This window comes from Mercenaria mercenaria, chromosome 11 (assembly GCF_021730395.1).
Source record: "Mercenaria mercenaria strain notata chromosome 11, MADL_Memer_1, whole genome shotgun sequence".
NCBI classification, from domain to species: Eukaryota; Metazoa; Mollusca; class Bivalvia; order Venerida; family Veneridae; genus Mercenaria; species Mercenaria mercenaria.
This window is the reverse complement of record NC_069371.1, coordinates 41,101,549-41,121,458: the sequence shown is the minus strand read 5'-3', so window position 1 is coordinate 41,121,458 and position 19,910 is coordinate 41,101,549. Positions and strand designations below refer to the sequence as shown.

The following is a 19,910-nucleotide window of genomic DNA, read 5'->3' as shown; positions in this document are numbered from 1 at the left end:
TCGTGTACGGCGACGGACGGCAGACCAACAACAAAGTCTCGCAGACCTAATTAGTATTCCTTATATATTCCATATAAAATTGACAATTTTCGTAGAGCTGCCGAACACATAACTGGACCCATTTCAGCATACAGATACTAACCTTTTTAAAGAATTATGATAAAACTGACATTAGATGTAAGAGAGATTTCTCCAGTCACATTGCTTACTGCAAAATCACATCAAAATCACTCTGCTGTACTCATACAAAAATTGCTTTTTACTTCACCGAACACAACCTTCTCTCCCATTTGTTCACCAAAATGTCAAAAATACAGCCACAATGCACTTTGAACAACAAACGGCTTTGATTTGGACCAATGTGGCCGTTCCAAGAGAAAAATTAGTGTTCAATAACCTGTCCGCTATAACGCTACCGCGCTAGTTCATTTAGTACTGTCAAGCCTTCAACGATTATAAAAGCTCTCGGTACCATCAGCACTTTGTGCTCAGTGGAGCTGTTCAGAAGTAAACATTGCGAAACGTTTATTACTTTATATATCTTTTCTATCTGGTGACTATATTGTCCCTTGCATAAAGTGTTTTTCTGTTTGACAATATTGATAAAGGTATACGAAATAAGACAATACCGGTATACAAAATAAAACGAACCACAAGAAAAACTGAAAACAATGGGGAAGATCTCTTGATTTTATCAGGTGACAACAAACCTAAATGTCCTTAAACTTACATTAACGTCCTTCTTCCTACTAGCACAACAACTTTAGTTAAGTTTTACTTGCTTAATCAGGACTAAAATGGATGCAAAACTTGCATGTTTTATGGTGCTCATCTGTGTCACTTCCCCATCATCGGCGGCCAAACAATTGGTCTGTAATATATCTTATGATGACCAGTTGATGGACAGAATGATAATGACACAGGTGAAGGTAGAAACGATATTGAGTGAGGTCCGAAAGACAGAAGAACGTATTCAGTCAGCGTTGGACAATTTTAGACAGGAATTGAACCAACAATCAGAGGAGTATGGATCCCTTAGGCAAGAAATGACAGATTTTAAAGGTGCGTATTTACCAGTATTACATGCTATATCATACATATTTGTGATCTTGTATTAGTGTCTGTTCATATCATTGATTGAACGAGTTAAAAGAATATATCACACGAGGCTTGCACGACATGTTCGACAATAGTAAATTTTATATCAAACGAATGGCTTTATAGCATTTTTAAAGTAGCTTGTTAAACAAAACGAGTAAAATTATAAAGCAAATAATAATAATAATAATAAAAATAATAATAATAATAATAATAATAATAAAACCCGTAGAGTTCTGGTTTTATTTGATTAGCTTCATATTTCGTAAAATAATCTTGTATCTGACCGAGAAATATACTGTAAAAACAAAGAGCTCTTTCAAGATATTTGATTTTTATACGATTTACGTAAAAAATGAAAATTTCTACACTACTACATCAATAAATTTAATTGCACGCCATTTACCGCGAGAGTCAAGCGTAAAATGTTTTCTAGCACAAAGAAAACATTTGAAAATTACGTCCGCGGTATGCAAGAAAAAGTCTATTCGACCAATCAGACCCTTTACAATATGCTACAAAATTAGGATTTATTTTGGTAGAAAAGCCGCGCCATAAAAAAACCAACATAATGCATTTGCGCAGTCTGTTCAGGATCCATGCTGTCCGTTAACGGTTTCTCTTATTGCAATAGGCTTTGAAAGCGAACAGCATGCCCAGATTTCATAGCTGAAATTATAAACGGCTGCTACAGTATCTTTTTAAACATAACATAAACATGTGTATATGTATAAACTGTACTGTGTTTGGTTAAAATTTAAATCTACGCATTTATTATGCAGTATGGACGTGTAATATCTCTAGAAAAAAGTTCAAGTATTTTTAATATATGAGCCGTGACATGGGAAAACCAACATAGTGGGTATGCGACCAGCATGGATCCAGACCAGCCTGCGCTTCCGCGCAGTCTGGTCAGGATCCATGCTGTTCGCTAATAGTTTCTCCAATTCCAATAGGCTTTAAAAGCGAACAGCATGGAGCCTGACCAGACTGCGCGGATGCGCAGGCTGGTCTGGATCCATGCTGGTCGCATACCCACTATGTTGGTTTTCTCATGGCACGGCTCATATAGCTCTTACCTTATGACATTAAATTGCAACTAAAGCTATACATATAAAATAAAGTTAAAATGTAAAGTCAGGAGAAATATTTAAATCAATATCTAATCACAAAATATTTCATTGAAAGTTAAGCATAGTACATCTTTAACATTTTAGAGAGTGCAATCGTACCGACAGTAGCGTTCCTGGCATACAACCTAAATGATGCATCCGCCGAAGAAGGACAAATATTAAGGTTTACAACCACTAAATTTGACAAAGGTTCTGGCTACGATAGCCTTACTGGAATCTATACCACACCGGTTGCTGGTGTGTACCAGTTTAGCGTGCAACTTTACATTGCTAACGGTCAATGGTATTTCTTTCATATCAAAACCGAAGAAAAGGTGATTCTCAAAACAGTGTTTTTTGACGACGCTGGGTCCCACTATGGAAGTCAGACTGCGACCGGTACTGCCGTACTAGATGCCAATACAAGAGTGTGGGTAGAGAGTGAACTATCCTTCAGTGGAAATGACTTCTTCCTTGGTCACCAGCACCGGGCCTGGAATAGCTTTTCCGGTGTGCTTATCAACACTATAAATTAAGGAATATGTGTTTTATTTTAGAAATAATATATCTCATTTATTGATTTGTCGTTGAATAAAATCATTGTTTGGAGTTCAGAAGCGAAGGAATTATATCACAAGAGCACAGGACTTTTGGTTTTGGACGAGCGGTTATACGTCGGGCGTAATAATTTCACGAGGGCGCAGCCCAAGCGAGTTATTTCGTATGAATTATAACCGCCTTAGTGTGTATTAATAGTGTTCAAACACGGGTTTGCTATAAATTATTTCGATTCTAATACATCTTTTATTGTAAAATTTAGATACAATATGATAGAAGTGTATATAATATTGGCGCATGTATAGCGCCAAATGGTAGGTCGTCACGTTCTTTTGTTTATACACGCCAGGACCGGAAATGGTAATACGTCTTGTGGAATAGATCCATTAGGGCGCAAATGATGGCGAATTACTCTGCACAGCTAATAACTCCGTGTGAGTGTAAATTGATTAAGCATTTCGTTTTAAGCATGATTTTAAGTAAAATATGTGATAAAAATTGAAGGCGCTATTTCTCGATGCGTACATGTCGCTAAATATCACGCCGACGTGACGTCAACTTAATATTTGATAATCAAAGCATTGTTATATACTATAGTCATATTAGCTAGAGGCTTACATTGAATGCATACCAAATACCTTAAATCCTTCTTTTTTCTTCTTTTCTCAATAAATCTGCTTCAGTAATGCATTTTCTGCACAATTTCGAGCTGACATCTTTGTTTTGCAGAGCGTAATGGCAATTTGTTTTTAACGAAAAACAAACAAATAAAAACAACAGAAACACACACATAAAAAAGCAGAACATTTCCTTTCACTGAAACGTTTATTTTCGTAAAACAGCACTGGTCAAGAGAGGCCCCTTCTGCAAACAAACTGGCGTCGTTCGAAAAAAAATCTTTCAAAATCAGGCACGAAAATTTCAAAAAAATAAAACTATAAAACAGTATCTGTTTGTTGTTTATATCTTCAAAAGTTTTCATTGGTCTTTTGAAAATCATATAAACATATAATTTATAAATGTATAGTAAATGTAAATTATTGTCATTTTAAGATATAAGAGATACATGAAGTAGAAACAAACATCGCAAATATAGCGAAAGTTAGCTAGTAAAGATATAGAGAATAATAGGTTAGTGCCGTAGATTAGAAAGTTTATCTGGCGAGGTGGAGGAGGTTATCGGGTGAGCCGAAGGCAAACCTGATAACGTCCGGAGCCGAGCCAGATAAACTTTCTCCATCTTAGGCACTAACCTCTTGTCATTACTTCATTTTCCGATATTTGGCAATTTATTTTGCAAAAATTAGTGTGCGACAATCGTTGTAACGACGTCATATTCGTAATGACGTCACTTATATAATGACGTAATCACCGACAAAATCGCAATAACTTCTTCGTTTTTGAATGAAAGCTAATTATTTTACCATTCATTTTTTTAGTTCGGACATTTCCAACACAATGGTGATGGTTTAAATGCAAACTTTCTTATGACAACAATATCGATCATAAGGTCACATGATCAACTAACCGTATATCACTGGTCACGTGTCAACTGACGGTATATCAAGAAAGATACACGGCACCCTGATATCGGGTCGAAAATACTGCAAGTGACAGGATAAAATGGTATAGCTCCATCGAAGTCTGGTTTAAACAGGCACAGGGTTAATACAACTATCAGAAGACCGTCAGAATCCCGAGACTAGGGAACCATGGTAAACTTCTGGAATGCGAGATAGTAGGAAAAGTTTGAATGGAGCAATAACAGTATCACTGTTACGTTAGAACAAACACGGCATTTTCTTGCCTAGCTAGCGGGGAAAGTATACATTTATCCGTGCACGCGCCGGGGATAGATATTCCTGTCTTTCCCTAGGGAAAAACCTTGTCTAAAATAGTGTGCACTAAGGTGAGGTCACATTGTACTGGTACCATTGTGACGTCATAAACTTTATAAATAATGTCAGGAAATACCCAAACCTATTTGTCTCCACGATCTATGTTGAACATGATAGGCAAGAAAAATGATCTAACATGTCTGCCTGTGTAAGACAGCATTTTCCCTACCCTCGGGATAGTATGGATAAAAAACCTCGCTAACGCTCGGTTTTCCATTCCACACTGTCCCTCGGCAGGGAAAACCCCGTCTTACACAGGCAGGCATGTAAGATCCTTACATTCTTGCCTACCTAGCAGGGAAAGTATACATTTGTCCGAGCACGCGCCAGGGATAGAAATTCCTGTCTTTCCCTAGGGAAAACCTTGTCAAAAATAGCGTGCACTTAGGTGACGTCACTTAGTACTGGGCACTTGTGACGTCATAAACATATAAATAGTGTTAGGAAATACCCATATTTGTTTGTCTCTATGATCTATTTTGAACGTGAGAGGCAAGAAAAATGATCTAACATGGCTGCCTCGGGACAGCTTAGATAAAAAACCTCGCTGACGCTTGGTCTTCCATTCCACACTGTCCCTCGGGTAGGGAAAAACCCGTCTTACACGGGCAGGTATGTAAGATCCTTATATTATTGCCTACCTAGCGGGCAAAGTAATCATTTGTCCGAGCATGCGCCAGGGATAGATATTCCTGTCTTTGCCTAGGGAAAAAACTTGTCTAAAATAACGTGCACTTAGGTGACGTCACATAGTACCGGCACTATTATGACGTCATAAACTGTAAAAATAATGCCAAGAAATACCCAGATCTATTTGTCACCACGTTTTCTTTAAGCAAGAACTTATATTCTTGCCTACGTAGCGCGGAATGTATACATTTGTCCGAGCACGCGCTAGGAATAGCTATTCCTCACTTTCCCTAGGGGAAAACCTTGTCTTAAATAGCGTGCGCTTAGGTGACGTCACATAGTACTGGCACTATTATGACGTCATAAACTATGAAAATAATGCCAGGAAAAACACACACATATCCAATGGCTTAAGAGTCAATAACTGTTTTATTACATGAACAAGTATTTGTTGCAACATATTTAATGTTTGAAAGTAACAATAACTGTAACAATAACAGGAATAGTTATTCTTGTCTTTCCCTAGGGAAAACTCTTGTCTAAAATAGCGTGCGCTTAGGTGACGTCACATAATCCTGGCACTATTATGACGTCATAAACTATGAAAATAATGCCAGGAAAAACACACACATCATATCCAATGGCTTGAGAGTCAATAACTGTTTTATTACATGAACAAATATTTGTTGCAACATATTTAATGTTTGAAAGTAACAATAACTGTGTGAAACTTCAATTCTATTTTTAGAAAACCATGTTTAATGGGAAAAACCCACTAACAATTATTTGAAAAATGATGAGCGGTTTCGGCCAATGAAATTTAGGTTATTTTTACGAACATATAATAAATATGATTATTCCATTTAAAAGAGATTATAAACCGTAAAATGGACGTCTCACAATTGTTTGTAAACAAACAACATTTTTACTAATAAACTTTGATAATGTGGCAGTTGACCTAAATCCAGTTGACACTGTTTATTTTCCAATACAGGTAAATCCAATATTTGCTTTACAATAGATCTATGACGGATTATCTTTGAACACCTCTGGACTTATTGGACTCAACTGCCACATTATCAATGTTTATTAGTACGAACAATGTCTGTCCAGTCGTCAACATTAAATCTCCTCTGTTGGATGTACGCACGTATTGATTATACTATATGCTGACTAAAGGTTAGGGTTAGGTTTAACTTAGGTTTAATAGTGTACATTCAATGCGTGCGTACACTCAATGCGGGAGATTTAATGCCGACCCCATTAGGGTATTGTCACGTACTGTTCCCCTTTAAAACAGAATCCCAATTGTAAAGAAATGGAATAAATATTTTTTCAAAATTCCTGATGTCGCAGTCCAAATTACTCCTGGCTAGATTTTGTCTGAAACTTGGGTCTGAAACTCGGGACAAGTATAGCGGATCTTTAAATACACAAATATGCGCCCATATCTGTGACCTCTTCATGTGATCCCTTTTCGGGAATTCAAGTATACATACGATTGACACTCGTTTTTTTTAAATAAAAAATATACCTATTTTATAAGCTGTTCAACTTTTATCTAAACAAATTTCTTCCTTTCTATGATTTGGTGATGTTCAAATTTCAAAACGTCAAATATCCATCGAAATCTTTAAACTATATTTATCATCGTTATGGTGGCCGTCTTCAAGACTAAGTGTAGCTACACTTAATCAATATGTATTTCGTATACTGTATACTTTAAGTCAGAAACTTTCATGATATAACAACTCACCACCGCGGGAAACATACTACAGGTATCATTTTTGCACCTGACGAGTAAATTTTTAAAAGTTAATCCTTTAGATAAAATGGAAATTTCAAAATGCTAGAATTGGTATTTGAAAGAACAAGATATCTATATTGCCAAAGATGTTAAAAGCCTTATAACCAAAACCCTAATCCTAATGCCATTGCCTGTGACCTTGACCCGGGAGGTACGGACCTGGACCTCACTCTCGCTCGACCCATGTCATCAGGGTTTACTTTTATGTGAAGTTTCATAAAAATCCCTTGAATCGAGAAAAAGTTATAGAGTCATGGAAGAACAACCGAAATGTCTACCGAAAAGACGGACAGTGTGATTATTGTATGCCTATTTAAATCAGCTCAATGTTGTACTTGATGGATACTTAGTAAGGCAAAAGAAACACTTGCGCCCGCAGGCGCGGCTTTTTGTGAGTGCAGGTTGCAGTGTATGTCGTCAATGACGATTTTAAACTTTCGATTTGCAAAATCTAAAATTTTTTTTTAATGTCTGATCTGGCCCATAATCATGGCATCAGATTTTACAACAAAAACGAGAAAAATAAGTTTTACTTGAATAAAAAGAAGCAGCAAAGAAATCAAAGAACAGAAAAAGCAATTTGTGTCGGACATCACACGGAAATTTCCTTTGGTTTTCAGTTTGATGAATGCGCCAGAAAGAAGGTTACCTTTTTCGTGTGTAATACAAAAAAAAATGTAGTTTTATTTCTTATTGATTTATTATATTTTAGGCATTGTTATTTGCCATATTGTTTTCATATGATAGGTGGGTATAGGCCTTTTATTCCTAAAATTCCGTATACTGCTTTTTGAAGTTAAATTATGTTAATTTTTAAACCCACTGTATTGTGTTACTTTTTTTGGATATTATGTAAATAGGTTTTACACTACTACGTTTATATAAGTATTTGTTATAGATTGTTGTGCATTTGATAAGGATTGTTGTATGTTATGTATCGTGTTTTTACTATGTCGTTAGTTTGTAATTCACTATGTAACTTCTTAAATACACAAGGCTCTGTCATCTAAATGTAGACATGACTACTGTTTCTTTAACTGACTCTGCAACTCCTTAAATATACAAGGCTCTGGCATCTAAATGTAGACATGACTACTGTTTCTTTAACCGACTCTGCAACTCCTTAATGTAGACATGACTAGTGATTCTTTAACCGACTCTGCAACGTCTTAAATGTTCAAGGCTCTGTCATCTAAATGTAGACATGACTATTGTTTCTTTAAGTGACTCTGCAACTCTTTAAATATACAAGGCTCTGTCATCTAAATGTAGACATGACTATTGTTTCTTTAAGTGACTCTGCAACTCTTTAAATATACAAGGCTCTGTCATCTAAATGTAGACATGAGTATTGTTTCTTTAACTGACTCTGCAACTCCTTAAATATACAAGGCTCTGTCATCTAAATGTAGACATGACTATTTTTTCTTTAAATGTCTCTGCAACTTCTTAAATATTCATGGCTCTGTCATCTAAATGTAGACATGACTATTGTTTCTTTAACTGACTCTGCAACTCCTTAAATATACAAGGCTCTGTCATCTAAATGTAGACATGACTATTTTTTCTTTAAATGTCTCTGCAACTCGTTAGATATACAAGGCTCTGTCATCTAAATGTAGACATGACTACTGTTTCTTTAACTGACTCTGCAACTCCTTAAATATACAAGGCTCTGTCATATAAATGTAGACATGACTACTGTTTCTTTAACGGACTCTGCAACTCCTTAAATATACAAGGCTCTGTCATCTAAATGTAGACATGACTATTGTTTCTTTAACTGACTCTGCAACTCCTTAAATATACAAGGCTCTGTATTCTAAATGTAGACATGACTATTGTTTCTTTAACCGACTCTGTAACTCCTTAGATATACAAGGCTCTGTCATCTAAATGTAGACATGACTACTGTTTCTTTAACCGACTCTGCAACTCCTTAAATATACAAGGCTCTGTCATCTAAATGTAAACATGACTATTGTTTCTTTAACTGACTCTGCAACTCCTTAAATATACAAGGCTCTGTATACTGAATGTAGACATGACTATTGTTTCTTTAACTGACTCTGCAACTCCTTAAATGACTCTGCAACTCCTTAAATATACAAAGTTCTGTCATCTAAATGTAGACATGACTACTGTTTCTTTAACTGACTCTGCAACTCCTTAAATATACAAGGCTCTGTCATCTAAATGTAGACATGACTATTGTTTCTTTAACTGACTCTGCAACTCCTTAAATATACAAGGCTCTGTATTCTAAATGTAGACATGACTATTGTTTCTTTAACCGACTCTGTAACTCCTTAGATATACAAGGCTCTGTCATCTAAATGTAGACATGACTATTGTTTCTTTAACCGACTCTGCAACTCCTTAAATATACAAGGCTCTGTCATCTAAATGTAGACATGACTATTGTTTCTTTAACTGACTCTGCAACTCCTTAAATATACAAGGCTCTGTCATCTAAATGTAGACATGACTGCTGTTTCTTTAACTGACTCTGCAACTCCTTAAATATACAAGGCTCTGTATTCTGAATGTAGACATGACTATTGTTTCTTTAACTGACTCTGCAACTCCTTAACTGACTCTGCAACTCCTTAAATATACAAAGTTCTGTAATTTAAATGTAGACATGACTATTGTTTCTTTAACTGACTCTGCAACTCCTTAAATATACAAGCCTCTGTATTCTAAATGTAGACATGACTATTGTTTCTTTAACCGACTCTGTAACTCCTTAGATATACAAGGCTCTGTCATCTAAATGTAGACATGACTATTGTTTCTTTAACCGACTCTGCAACTCCTTAAATATACAAGGCTCTGTCATCTAAATGTAGACATGACTATTGTTTCTTTAACTGACTCTGCAACTCCTTAAATATACAAGGCTCTGTCATCTAAATGTAGACATGACTGCTGTTTCTTTAACTGACTCTGCAACTCCTTAAATATACAAGGCTCTGTATTCTGAATGTAGACATGACTATTGTTTCTTTAACTGACTCTGCAACTCCTTAACTGACTCTGCAACTCCTTAAATATACAAAGTTCTGTAATTTAAATGTAGACATGACTATTGTTTCTTTAACTGACTCTGCAACTCCTTAAATATACAAGCCTCTGTATTCTAAATGTAGACATGACTATTGTTTCTTTAACCGACTCTGTAACTCCTTAGATATACAAGGCTCTGTCATCTAAATGTAGACATGACTATTGTTTCTTTAACCGACTCTGCAACTCCTTAAATATACAAGGCTCTGTCATCTAAATGTAGACATGACTATTATTTCTTTAAATGTCTCTGCAACTCCTAAGATATACAAAGCTCTGTCATCTAAATGTAGACATGACTATTGTTTCTTTAGCTGACTCTGCAACTCCTTAAATATACAAGGCTCTGTCATCTAAATGTAGACATGACTATTATTTCTTTAAATGTCTCTGCAACTCCTTAGATATACAAAGCTCTGTCATCTAAATGTAGACATGACTATTGTTTCTTTGAATGTCTCTGCAACTCCTTAAATATACAAGGCTCTGTTATCTTAATGTAGACATGACTACTGTTTCTTTAACTGACTCTGCAGCTCCTTAAATATTCAAAGCTCTGTCATCTTAATGTAGACATGACTATTATTTCTTTAAATGTCTCTGCAACTCCTTAGATATACAAAGCTCTGTCATCTAAATGTAGACATGACTATTGTTTCTTTAACTGACTCTGTAACTCCTTAAATATACAAGGTTCTTTCATCTAAATGTAGACATGACTACTGTTTCTTTAACTGACTCTGCAGCTCCTTAAATATTCAAAGCTCTGTCATCTAAATGTAGACATGACTATTATTTCTTTAATTGACTCTACAGCTCCTTAGATATACAAGGCTCTGTCATCTTAATGTAGGCATGACTTTATCCATTCTTCTTTTGGTAATCAACACCAAACTTATTACAACCAAACTGCAGTGCTGACCATTGAACGCAACAAGATAACGTGTTAAGACCGTTTTATTATAAGTGGGGCGAAAACGTTATAAAATAACCTTGTATATTTGTAACCGATATTATAGCAGTTGTAATTAGATAGATATAGCTTGAAGAGAATTCCTGTAGTTTTTTTCCTTTCATAGAATTTTTTCAAATTCAAATATATGATAGGAAATTTTGTGCTGAAAACAATGAACAAATAAAAGCAATGGTCACCAGGCTTGTTTTTGTGAAAAATTGTCTTGAACACACCCAGTGTTGCTGAAACTTCCAGCGATTTTTCAATGTTTTCATAATTTTCTGCTTTTTTTATAAATACCAACCAAAATATACATCAAGACAGCACAATAAGGTTGATTCTTTTTACAGATTTTATTATATACTTATTAGATATCATAGTCATATTTCTAATACTATATCCTTACAATAAAGGGTACAAATGAAATATAAATCTTGTTTCCTATTTACTTTTGTGAACTTTTTTCAATGAAAAATACCTATAGTGAAGAATATTTTTTTAAATTTTGAAAAAAATGTTTCATAGAATTTTTTCCTATTTTTCTTGTGTATGAATAATTGTATTGTGAGAATAAAAATGGCTAAAAATGGATGGGTCACCAGGCTAAATTTTATGTAAAGACCGCTTAAATAAAACACCTGTTCGGACGAAAAATGGCGCGAACCTGACCAAATTGATTACATGTATAACTGCTAGAAGTTAAAAAATGTTTTAAAAATTCTTAATTCTTTCTATTATTGAATAGTAAATGATCTGAAAGGTGATATTGTCTTATCAGTACTAAGTCAATTGTCTTACATTATATGAACAACACTGTCTTTGTACTAAAATGCGATGTGAAAACACAACCACAAAAATGGCAAGATACCTGGCAGGCATGATACTTGTCTATACAACATAAACCAGTATTAACATTTGTTTACTGATAAAACTTAATCAAAAATGTTATTTCATTCAAGATTCCTCATATTTAAGGTTGTCTGTCACATGTTTCAACAAATCTTGACTTCATTTTAGTTTTCCATAGAAAGTGTCGGCTGCGCAGAAAGATGCGCATAAAAAACTATAGGAATTCCCTTTAAGACAAGAGATATTAATGAAATATTCTGTAAAGTGTACATCTATAATAGAATGTGTCAATGATATTATCAGTAATGATACTAAATGTTTCTTAGTAATATATATTAATTGAATAGCATGCCGACCAATAGACAAAACAACTGCCCACAATCAGGTTTCTAAATATATGACAACTATAAGTTACAAGAAAAAGCATTCATACGCAGAAACATCGGTTTACTTGTAAATCAAAACTCCGCTGAATGTTTGTCTTTCAGTATTGCTACTCCAAAGGCCGGTTCTATGTGAGCTCTTTTTACGATACTTAACAAATACGCGTTCGTCTTTCATCAATGTTGCAGCTGTACTTGCAGTATGACAACTTGCCAACTGCGGTTTCTCGTCGGTGAATATCCCACTCAGTAGCAACCTGGCGTCTGTGGTGATGTCGAAATAAAAGTAGACGTTCTCTATACATAGTTGAAGGGAAAACAGATAAACTCCATCTGTCGGAACAGTAAATATGCCCGACGTGTTGTCGTATCCAGTCCCATTGTTTGTTTTGATTTGAGTGAAAACGATAGTTTGGCCATCAGCTAACGTATCTTTACTTATGCTCGTGGCTTGGAAAATGACGTTTGTTGGGAACATGGCATCTGAAATTGAATAAATATTCTGGCATTCATTGACATGAAAAGCAAATCACTGTGTTCAACTGGTAGCGCGGATGTGCGGAAGTGACGAGGACGTTATGGTAAATATAACGCCGATTAACTGTCAATCACATTTGGCAACCAGGAAAGTTATCGGACCAATTTCCGAGCATATTTATAGATACTGTATACAGCAAAAATCTGTTTGTATGCGATGGAGATGAATATGACCGCTTGGATGAGGAAAGTTTGTTTTCGCAAGCATGCCTAAACCCCCAACGTCGACAAGTATTCCCGTTGTAGTTTTTGTGTGTGTTTGGTTGGTACTTTTGTGTAAGAAAGCATAACACAATGCTTACGTATTTCATGTTGGTGCTTTCGTTTGCCGATAACTATCAGAAATCTCATAAAATACATTTGAGACGGATATATTAGCATCTGAAAATGTTATAAAGCGTGTTTTAGTGTGCAGATAAGAAACAAAGATTACACTGACTATGCGGCACCCGTAAGATAAATAAACGTGATGTAAGAAAAACAAGTGAATGAAGTATTGCCATGCAGTAAAAAGCCACCTACTGGAAGGCACATAATTATTTCTACTGCTGTGTAACATAATGATCTGACATCTGTCAATGATGTACATTGTATAAACAATATTGTACTATATATACAATATGTTACAACAATCACTTGGATTAAAATTTGCATATACAAAAATATACAGCTGTTGATTGTTTCATAACATCTATAAATATAAAAAAGTATTTAGTTTCAATTTTGGTAACATTTCATTTTGAAATTGGTGGGAAATATGAGAAAAAATGCGAGAACTCATCGTATTAAAGGGAAGTAAATCTGAAGAAAATACACCAACAATCTTTTTATTTGGGTGCATATGACACATGAGCTTATATAAAAATATTTTACAGACTGGATAGGAAAAGATCAATGTTGACTTTGACCTTCGGTGTGGCATTGGTCTTTGTACTAGGGGTCTGGGTATTGCACATGACATATTGTCTCATTAAGGTGAACATTTGTGTCAAGTAATATTAAAATCCTTTAATTGATCAGAAAGGAATAAAAATCCTATTGACCTTTGACCTCTGACAGTAACCTCGACCTTTGAGTTAGGGATAAGTGGTTGCGTAAGACACGTTGTCTTATTATGGAATATATTTGTGCTAAGTAATATTAAAATCCCTTCATGGATGACATAGTTATTGATTATACATGAAAAATCCCTATCGATACTTTGACCTCCAAGAGTGATCTTGACCTTTGAGTTAGGGGTCAGTGTGTTGCGTACGACAAATTGTCTTATCATGGGGGTTCATTTGTGCCAAGTAATATCAAAATCCCTTTAATAATTGTTGAGTTACAGATCGGACAGGAAAAAGCTCTTTTGGCTTATGACTTCCAAGTGTGACCTTGACCTTCAAGTAAGGGTTCTGGGTGTTGTGCATGACACGTCATCTCATCATTGGGAACATTTATGCCAAGTAATATTGTAATCCCTGGATGACAGAGTTCTGGACCGGGTACAAATACAGACACTGTTCATGCCATGTTAACAGTTGATTACAAAGTGTGACCTTGACCTTTAAGCTATGTGTCTAAAAGTTAATCATGACACATTATCTTATTATGGGGTACATTTGTGCCTTCATGGATGGCAGAGTTATGGACCGGACAGGAAAAAAGCCCTGTTGACGTTCGATCTCCAATTGTGACCTTAACCTCTGAGTTAGGGGTCCAGGTTTTGCGCATGACACGTTATCTTAACTTGGGAAACATTTGTGCCACTGAATATTAAATTCTCTTGATAAATGTCAGAGTTATGGACCGGACACGAAATTGCGGACTGACTGACAGACGCATGGACTGACGGACGGACGGACAAGCGCATGCCTATAGCCGCTGAAACAGGTTTTCAACCAGTAGGGGACTAATAGATACCTGTTTTAGTTCCATTGCATGATAAAACGTTCAATGGATGATGTCTGACGCAAACTGCAATTCAAATATGAAAATTAAAAATGACAGCGGGATGTTTGCGCCGACTACCCCCGAAAAGTAATATTCGTATCATGCTGGTAATAGTATAAGTGACAACATGAAAGTTAAAGAAAAAGAATTGTGAATCAACATAGTTGACAAGACTGTGCATGTATCTTTTCCGTACAAGACAACACTTACGTACGAATGTAATAAAACTAACTACTTAAAAATATAGTACCCCGAAAAAAGACATAATACCTTTTCATGTATAACTATGGTTGAATTTTAGTATGTAGATAACTGAATATTGTTAATCACTGTAATAGGAAGAGTGAAATAAGGCTGTTGGCAATTTCAAAGCAGTTTCTTTTATTTACACCATCCCCGGATATGATTTCATTGCAACTGGTACGTAAGCATCGTTTTCCCATCTAAGCAGCGTTTACAAGTTTACAATGTAATAGTGTTATCGCTTTTTCGCCGTATTCATTTTCTGTGTCTGTGATTTCATTGGAATATTTGAAAGAAACGTTACGGTAAAACACTTCGAGGGAGGGCTGAGCGCGAAACTATTGTATCTTGTTCTTTATTCATATACAGTTACAATAGTTTCGCGCTCAGCCCACGACTTGTCATTCCATGCCAATATCTTCATCAGTTTTAATGCCGTAAAATGGCGTTTACGTTTGAACAATGTGCCAAATTGTATAGATATTAATCATTTTCACGAAGTTCTCTTTCTCTTTTAGACCACCATTACTAGTATTCTCCGAAATATTTTTTTTTTATTCTTACAAAAACATACCACTTACATATATAAGAAGGGTAGCTATAATATCTGTTCTGTGCAAATATTGAGTATAATCACTCCTCTACTTTAAGATGGACTACTTGTTTACAAATACCTTAGTCGGATTCACAATGACCTATTTAGCAAAAGTTGTATGCATTTAAATATATTGAAAAATCACAAATTATTATAAAATGACGCATAAAGGGTTAAACGGCTCACCGACAAAATTTTAGGTCATATGGAGAATTTCTAGCATTTCGCGTAGAACCACAGACATTCCGCAAGCCAGCTAAATAGCTTCCGTGCATGAAAGAATTCTACACCTCAAAAGACCCACAGCGGTAAGGGGAAAGTGATTCGAAGTCAGTAACCTTAACCACACGTTGAAAGATTACGCTTGTGACTCTCACTAGTAATGGAAATGTCATTATTTTATCAAAAGCAATCGAGGCTCGATTTTACTTTTCAGCTTCTGAAACTAAGACGTATAAAACGTATAAACTCGTAACTGGAAAACATTTACGATTGCATAGCTATGCTACCTTTATTTTGAGGTTGGTTTTGTTGCAACTCTGCTATCAATGCTTGCTGAGAGTTTATCAAACTCTGTTGTGAATTTACCAGACGCTGCAGTGAGTTTATGCTCTCTTGTAATGACGTTTCTTTCTCCTCGATCTCAGACAGCCTCTTGAAGATCTATAATATGCACAAATACATTCATTTGATACATATATCTAAGAAAAAAGTACAACGAAACCGGGAATAAAACCTCATTGCTTTACTGTCTGGACCGAGTATTTTCCAGACGTACTTTTCCACAAGGTAGGCCTTTTTGTAAAAAACTAAATTTGGGCCGTTTCTTACAAAACTGTTTATCATAACTGAGAATGAAAGACCTTTTAATATGTAGCATTCTTAATTCACCACAAAGACATATTACCGACCATGCAGAACAGTAACTCCTGGGCCAAAGAAAATGAAACAGATAACGTTGTTCGACACAAGCCTCGTTCCTATGTTTTACAGATCTAGCCTTGTAAACTTAAATTGACTTGTAACTGAGATCCGTGCCTTGACATATAATTAATAAATATACCGCAGCATATGGCAGGTAGCAAATACATTTCACCTTAGTATATATTTCACCTTTGGATACTTCTTTGGATACTTCTTTGCAAAAACGCTCATCTGCATTTCAAAGATGCGTAATACGATACAATCTTAAAATTTTAATTTTAGTTTATGGTGACAGCGGGCTTTTATAACATGTACCTAAATGATATCATGTAATGTTGGTTCTGCTCACAAGACCATTAAAAGAAAACGCTGTGACTTAAAGTTTAAACCTAAATATTAATTATATGAGTTTACAGGCAAAAGGAAACTAACCTGGACGTCTTGTTCAAATCGTGAACAACATTTATCTGATCCACATCTTGAATCTTCACAAATACTTTCCAAAACGCTAGATAAAAGAACTAATGCCAAACATATGATTTTCATGTTTATTGTCTGAATAGTTTAAAGTAGCCAAATAAGTAGTTAAATAATCAATTGTCCGTCTGAAAACAAAACAAAAATGCTTTCAAAGATTTTGTAACACAGGAAATTATTTCAGCTGTTTTGTATTATTTCAGTAGACCAATCTTTGAAAGATATATTGTTTTAAAGTAACAATTGTCAGAGCACATATGCATAACGTAGTTTCACCTTGTTGATGACATATAGCCTTTTTACACATGTATATGCTCATTTATACCAGAGTATAACAGTGTATGTTAAAAACTGATATTTTTGAGAGATAAAACGTTGTGCCTGGCGTGCCAGTTATCATGTCTGTTACGTCCTTGTGAAATGATTTCCATTAATTTCCAGTTCATTATTTGCGTTCTTGTATCACACCAGTCTGTAAAATGATACTTAATTACATTTACTTTGAAGTTTCATTACATAAGTAGTTACGATCTTTATTTTAGTCAATTATATAATAAGCAATGTGTAGTTGATTTACATTAATTTACTGTGTCATTATCTTTCCTTTTAAAGAAGCAATTCAATTTTTGAATTTCTTAAACACTATCTTAACAGATTTACAAAATAACCATCAGAAAACTTCTGAGAAAGGACATTATAGTAGACTTTGTACAATACCAATGATTGTACGCCTAATTACTGCAGTGTATCTGTAGAGCTGTCAGATCAGAGGCCTTTGTTACTTTGCCGTTTGTCAAGAAATTGAAATATGTAGGTGGTCGTGTGTCATTGCTGTTTTGATTACCTAAAATGAGCTATAGATGTTGTAATAATTTTTATGATAAAAGTACAATGTATCCACGGCTGACGTGTTGCTTCGTTATGCTTAAAGGTAGTATACATATCAGACAAAAACTTTTTTCTTTTTGTTTTTGGGCATATTTGTTCTCGTTTTCATCTTAAATTATAAACAAACTGAATCATACTTGCATTTCTAAATTGCTAATACTTTTCATTTATTGACAATATACCCGTTGGCGCGTCATTTGTAAACACCTTGTGTTTAACGATATCTCAGTTATAACTCATTATAACCATGATAACTGAGTGAAACTTAATTTATATCTTCCCCATAATAAAACCAACTGAATAACATGGGTGCCATAACTCTTACTTTCATTTTGATTAATAATTATAATAGTAATAATAATGATGATGGTGATATAATATTAATAATTATAATAATAACTTTATTTAACGAGGATAACATATTTGGCTAAAGGCAGTCTAGCATATACTTCTTTTTATTATATACCTATATAAATTCTGCAAAAAATCGGCTTTTATTTCACAATTAAATATGAACAGACAGACACAAATTCCGTATTGTACCTTTAAAATTCCGTATTGTACCTTCTGTATTGTATGCTGCCGGACTATTTTCATTAATATGCATGACCTGACACATTTCTATAAATAGCGCACATAAAAACTTAACAAAGTTCAATTTAATATCGATAAACATTGAAGATTTCGTTCAAGAACAAAACAAGAATCAAAATGGTAAAGGTATATAATAAAAGGGTCATTATAACAGTAGCTAGATCTGGGACTTTGTATTCGGCTCTCGTGGATTTTGCAAGGTCGGATCACACTCGGCGCTTGCGCGCCTCGTGAGATCCGATCTGGCAAAATCCACTCGAACCGAAACTGCATCCAAGATCTAGCTACTGTTATAATAACCCTATTATATATAATGATTGAAAACTTCTGTCCTCAGTATGTAACGTACGACTCGAATTAAAATGGCGTATTATGAACACACTAATCCTTAGTGGTATGGACAGTATGTAGTTTTCCGTTTTTCAGTCCATCAGAGAAAAGTTGTGTTACACATATCGCCAAAAGTATTGAACGAGCGTAACAGTCATGAAATTGTATAGGAATATTATTTAACATTAGGAGTTGCACATCCGACTTTTTAGATCATCTGAGTGCTCAAATTGCACTGTGTCCTTCGTCCGTCGTCATCCGCCGTACAAAATTTCACTGTTAACACTGTAGAGGTTAAAATTTTAGCCAAGTCGCAATGGAACTTAGGCATAAGTTTGAAATCGGATCATCTTGGCTTAGATCAAAGAAAAGCTTTGTAAATATTCTTGATTCCATTTTTTATGCTCCACGAAGTGGGGGAGCATATAGTCGCCACCTTGTCCGTCCGTTCGTCCGTCCGTCACACCTCTTGTCCAGAGGATAAACCAAAAAGTATTGAAGGTACGAAGTTGTTACTTAATACAATGGTAGAGTTCATACCCCACTCCGAGGGTATAACAAAATACGTCCCTTAGGGTGTATAATAACAACAAAGGGATGGAGACGCAAAATATTAAGTTTTCTACAGTTTTGACAATGTTTAACTTGCTGACCTACATTTTGATACCAGCTGACCCAGTTTAGATTTTTTACATGTCGGACGACGACGACGAATGCATTGCGATCAGACTAGCTCATCTTTTCAACTTTGTCTCAGATGCGCATCTTATAATATTGATGAATATTTCAGGAAAGTGTTATGACGTTAGATCAAATTCTTTTAGCGATATATGTAACAAAACATTTCTCTGACGAACAGACAGACGGCCAGACAAATCCAATAATTATCCTGTGTGGTGGAATAATAAGCCAGACCTTACTATTATTATAGGAATGTTTTCCTACCGCACATAAATTAATGAAATCATGTCGAGACGGTCCCCTTGAAAAATCGATCATCTTAGTTGTCCACAGTCCACGTAGACTTA

The 19,910-nt window shown here is 35.1% G+C and overlaps 2 protein-coding genes across 2 annotated transcripts; one reads left to right on the top strand and one right to left on the bottom strand.

The window, feature by feature from the left end:
* Positions 1-734: 734 nt before the first annotated feature.
* LOC123543292 (collagen alpha-2(VIII) chain-like) lies at positions 735-3,542 on the top strand. Its single transcript, XM_053517238.1, has 2 exons — positions 735-1,062; positions 2,316-3,542. Exons 1-2 carry the CDS (start codon positions 798-800, stop codon positions 2,744-2,746), a joined length of 696 nt encoding a protein of 231 aa, XP_053373213.1. The 5' UTR covers positions 735-797; the 3' UTR covers positions 2,747-3,542.
* A 7,571-nt stretch (positions 3,543-11,113) lies between these two features.
* On the bottom strand, positions 11,114-19,910 carry LOC123543293 (uncharacterized). The gene is made up of 3 exons (XM_045329371.2): positions 17,026-19,910; positions 16,179-16,332; positions 11,114-12,842 (listed from the first exon to the last, which is right to left on the bottom strand). Exons 1-3 carry the CDS (start codon positions 17,137-17,139, stop codon positions 12,424-12,426), a joined length of 687 nt encoding a protein of 228 aa, XP_045185306.2. The 5' UTR covers positions 17,140-19,910; the 3' UTR covers positions 11,114-12,423.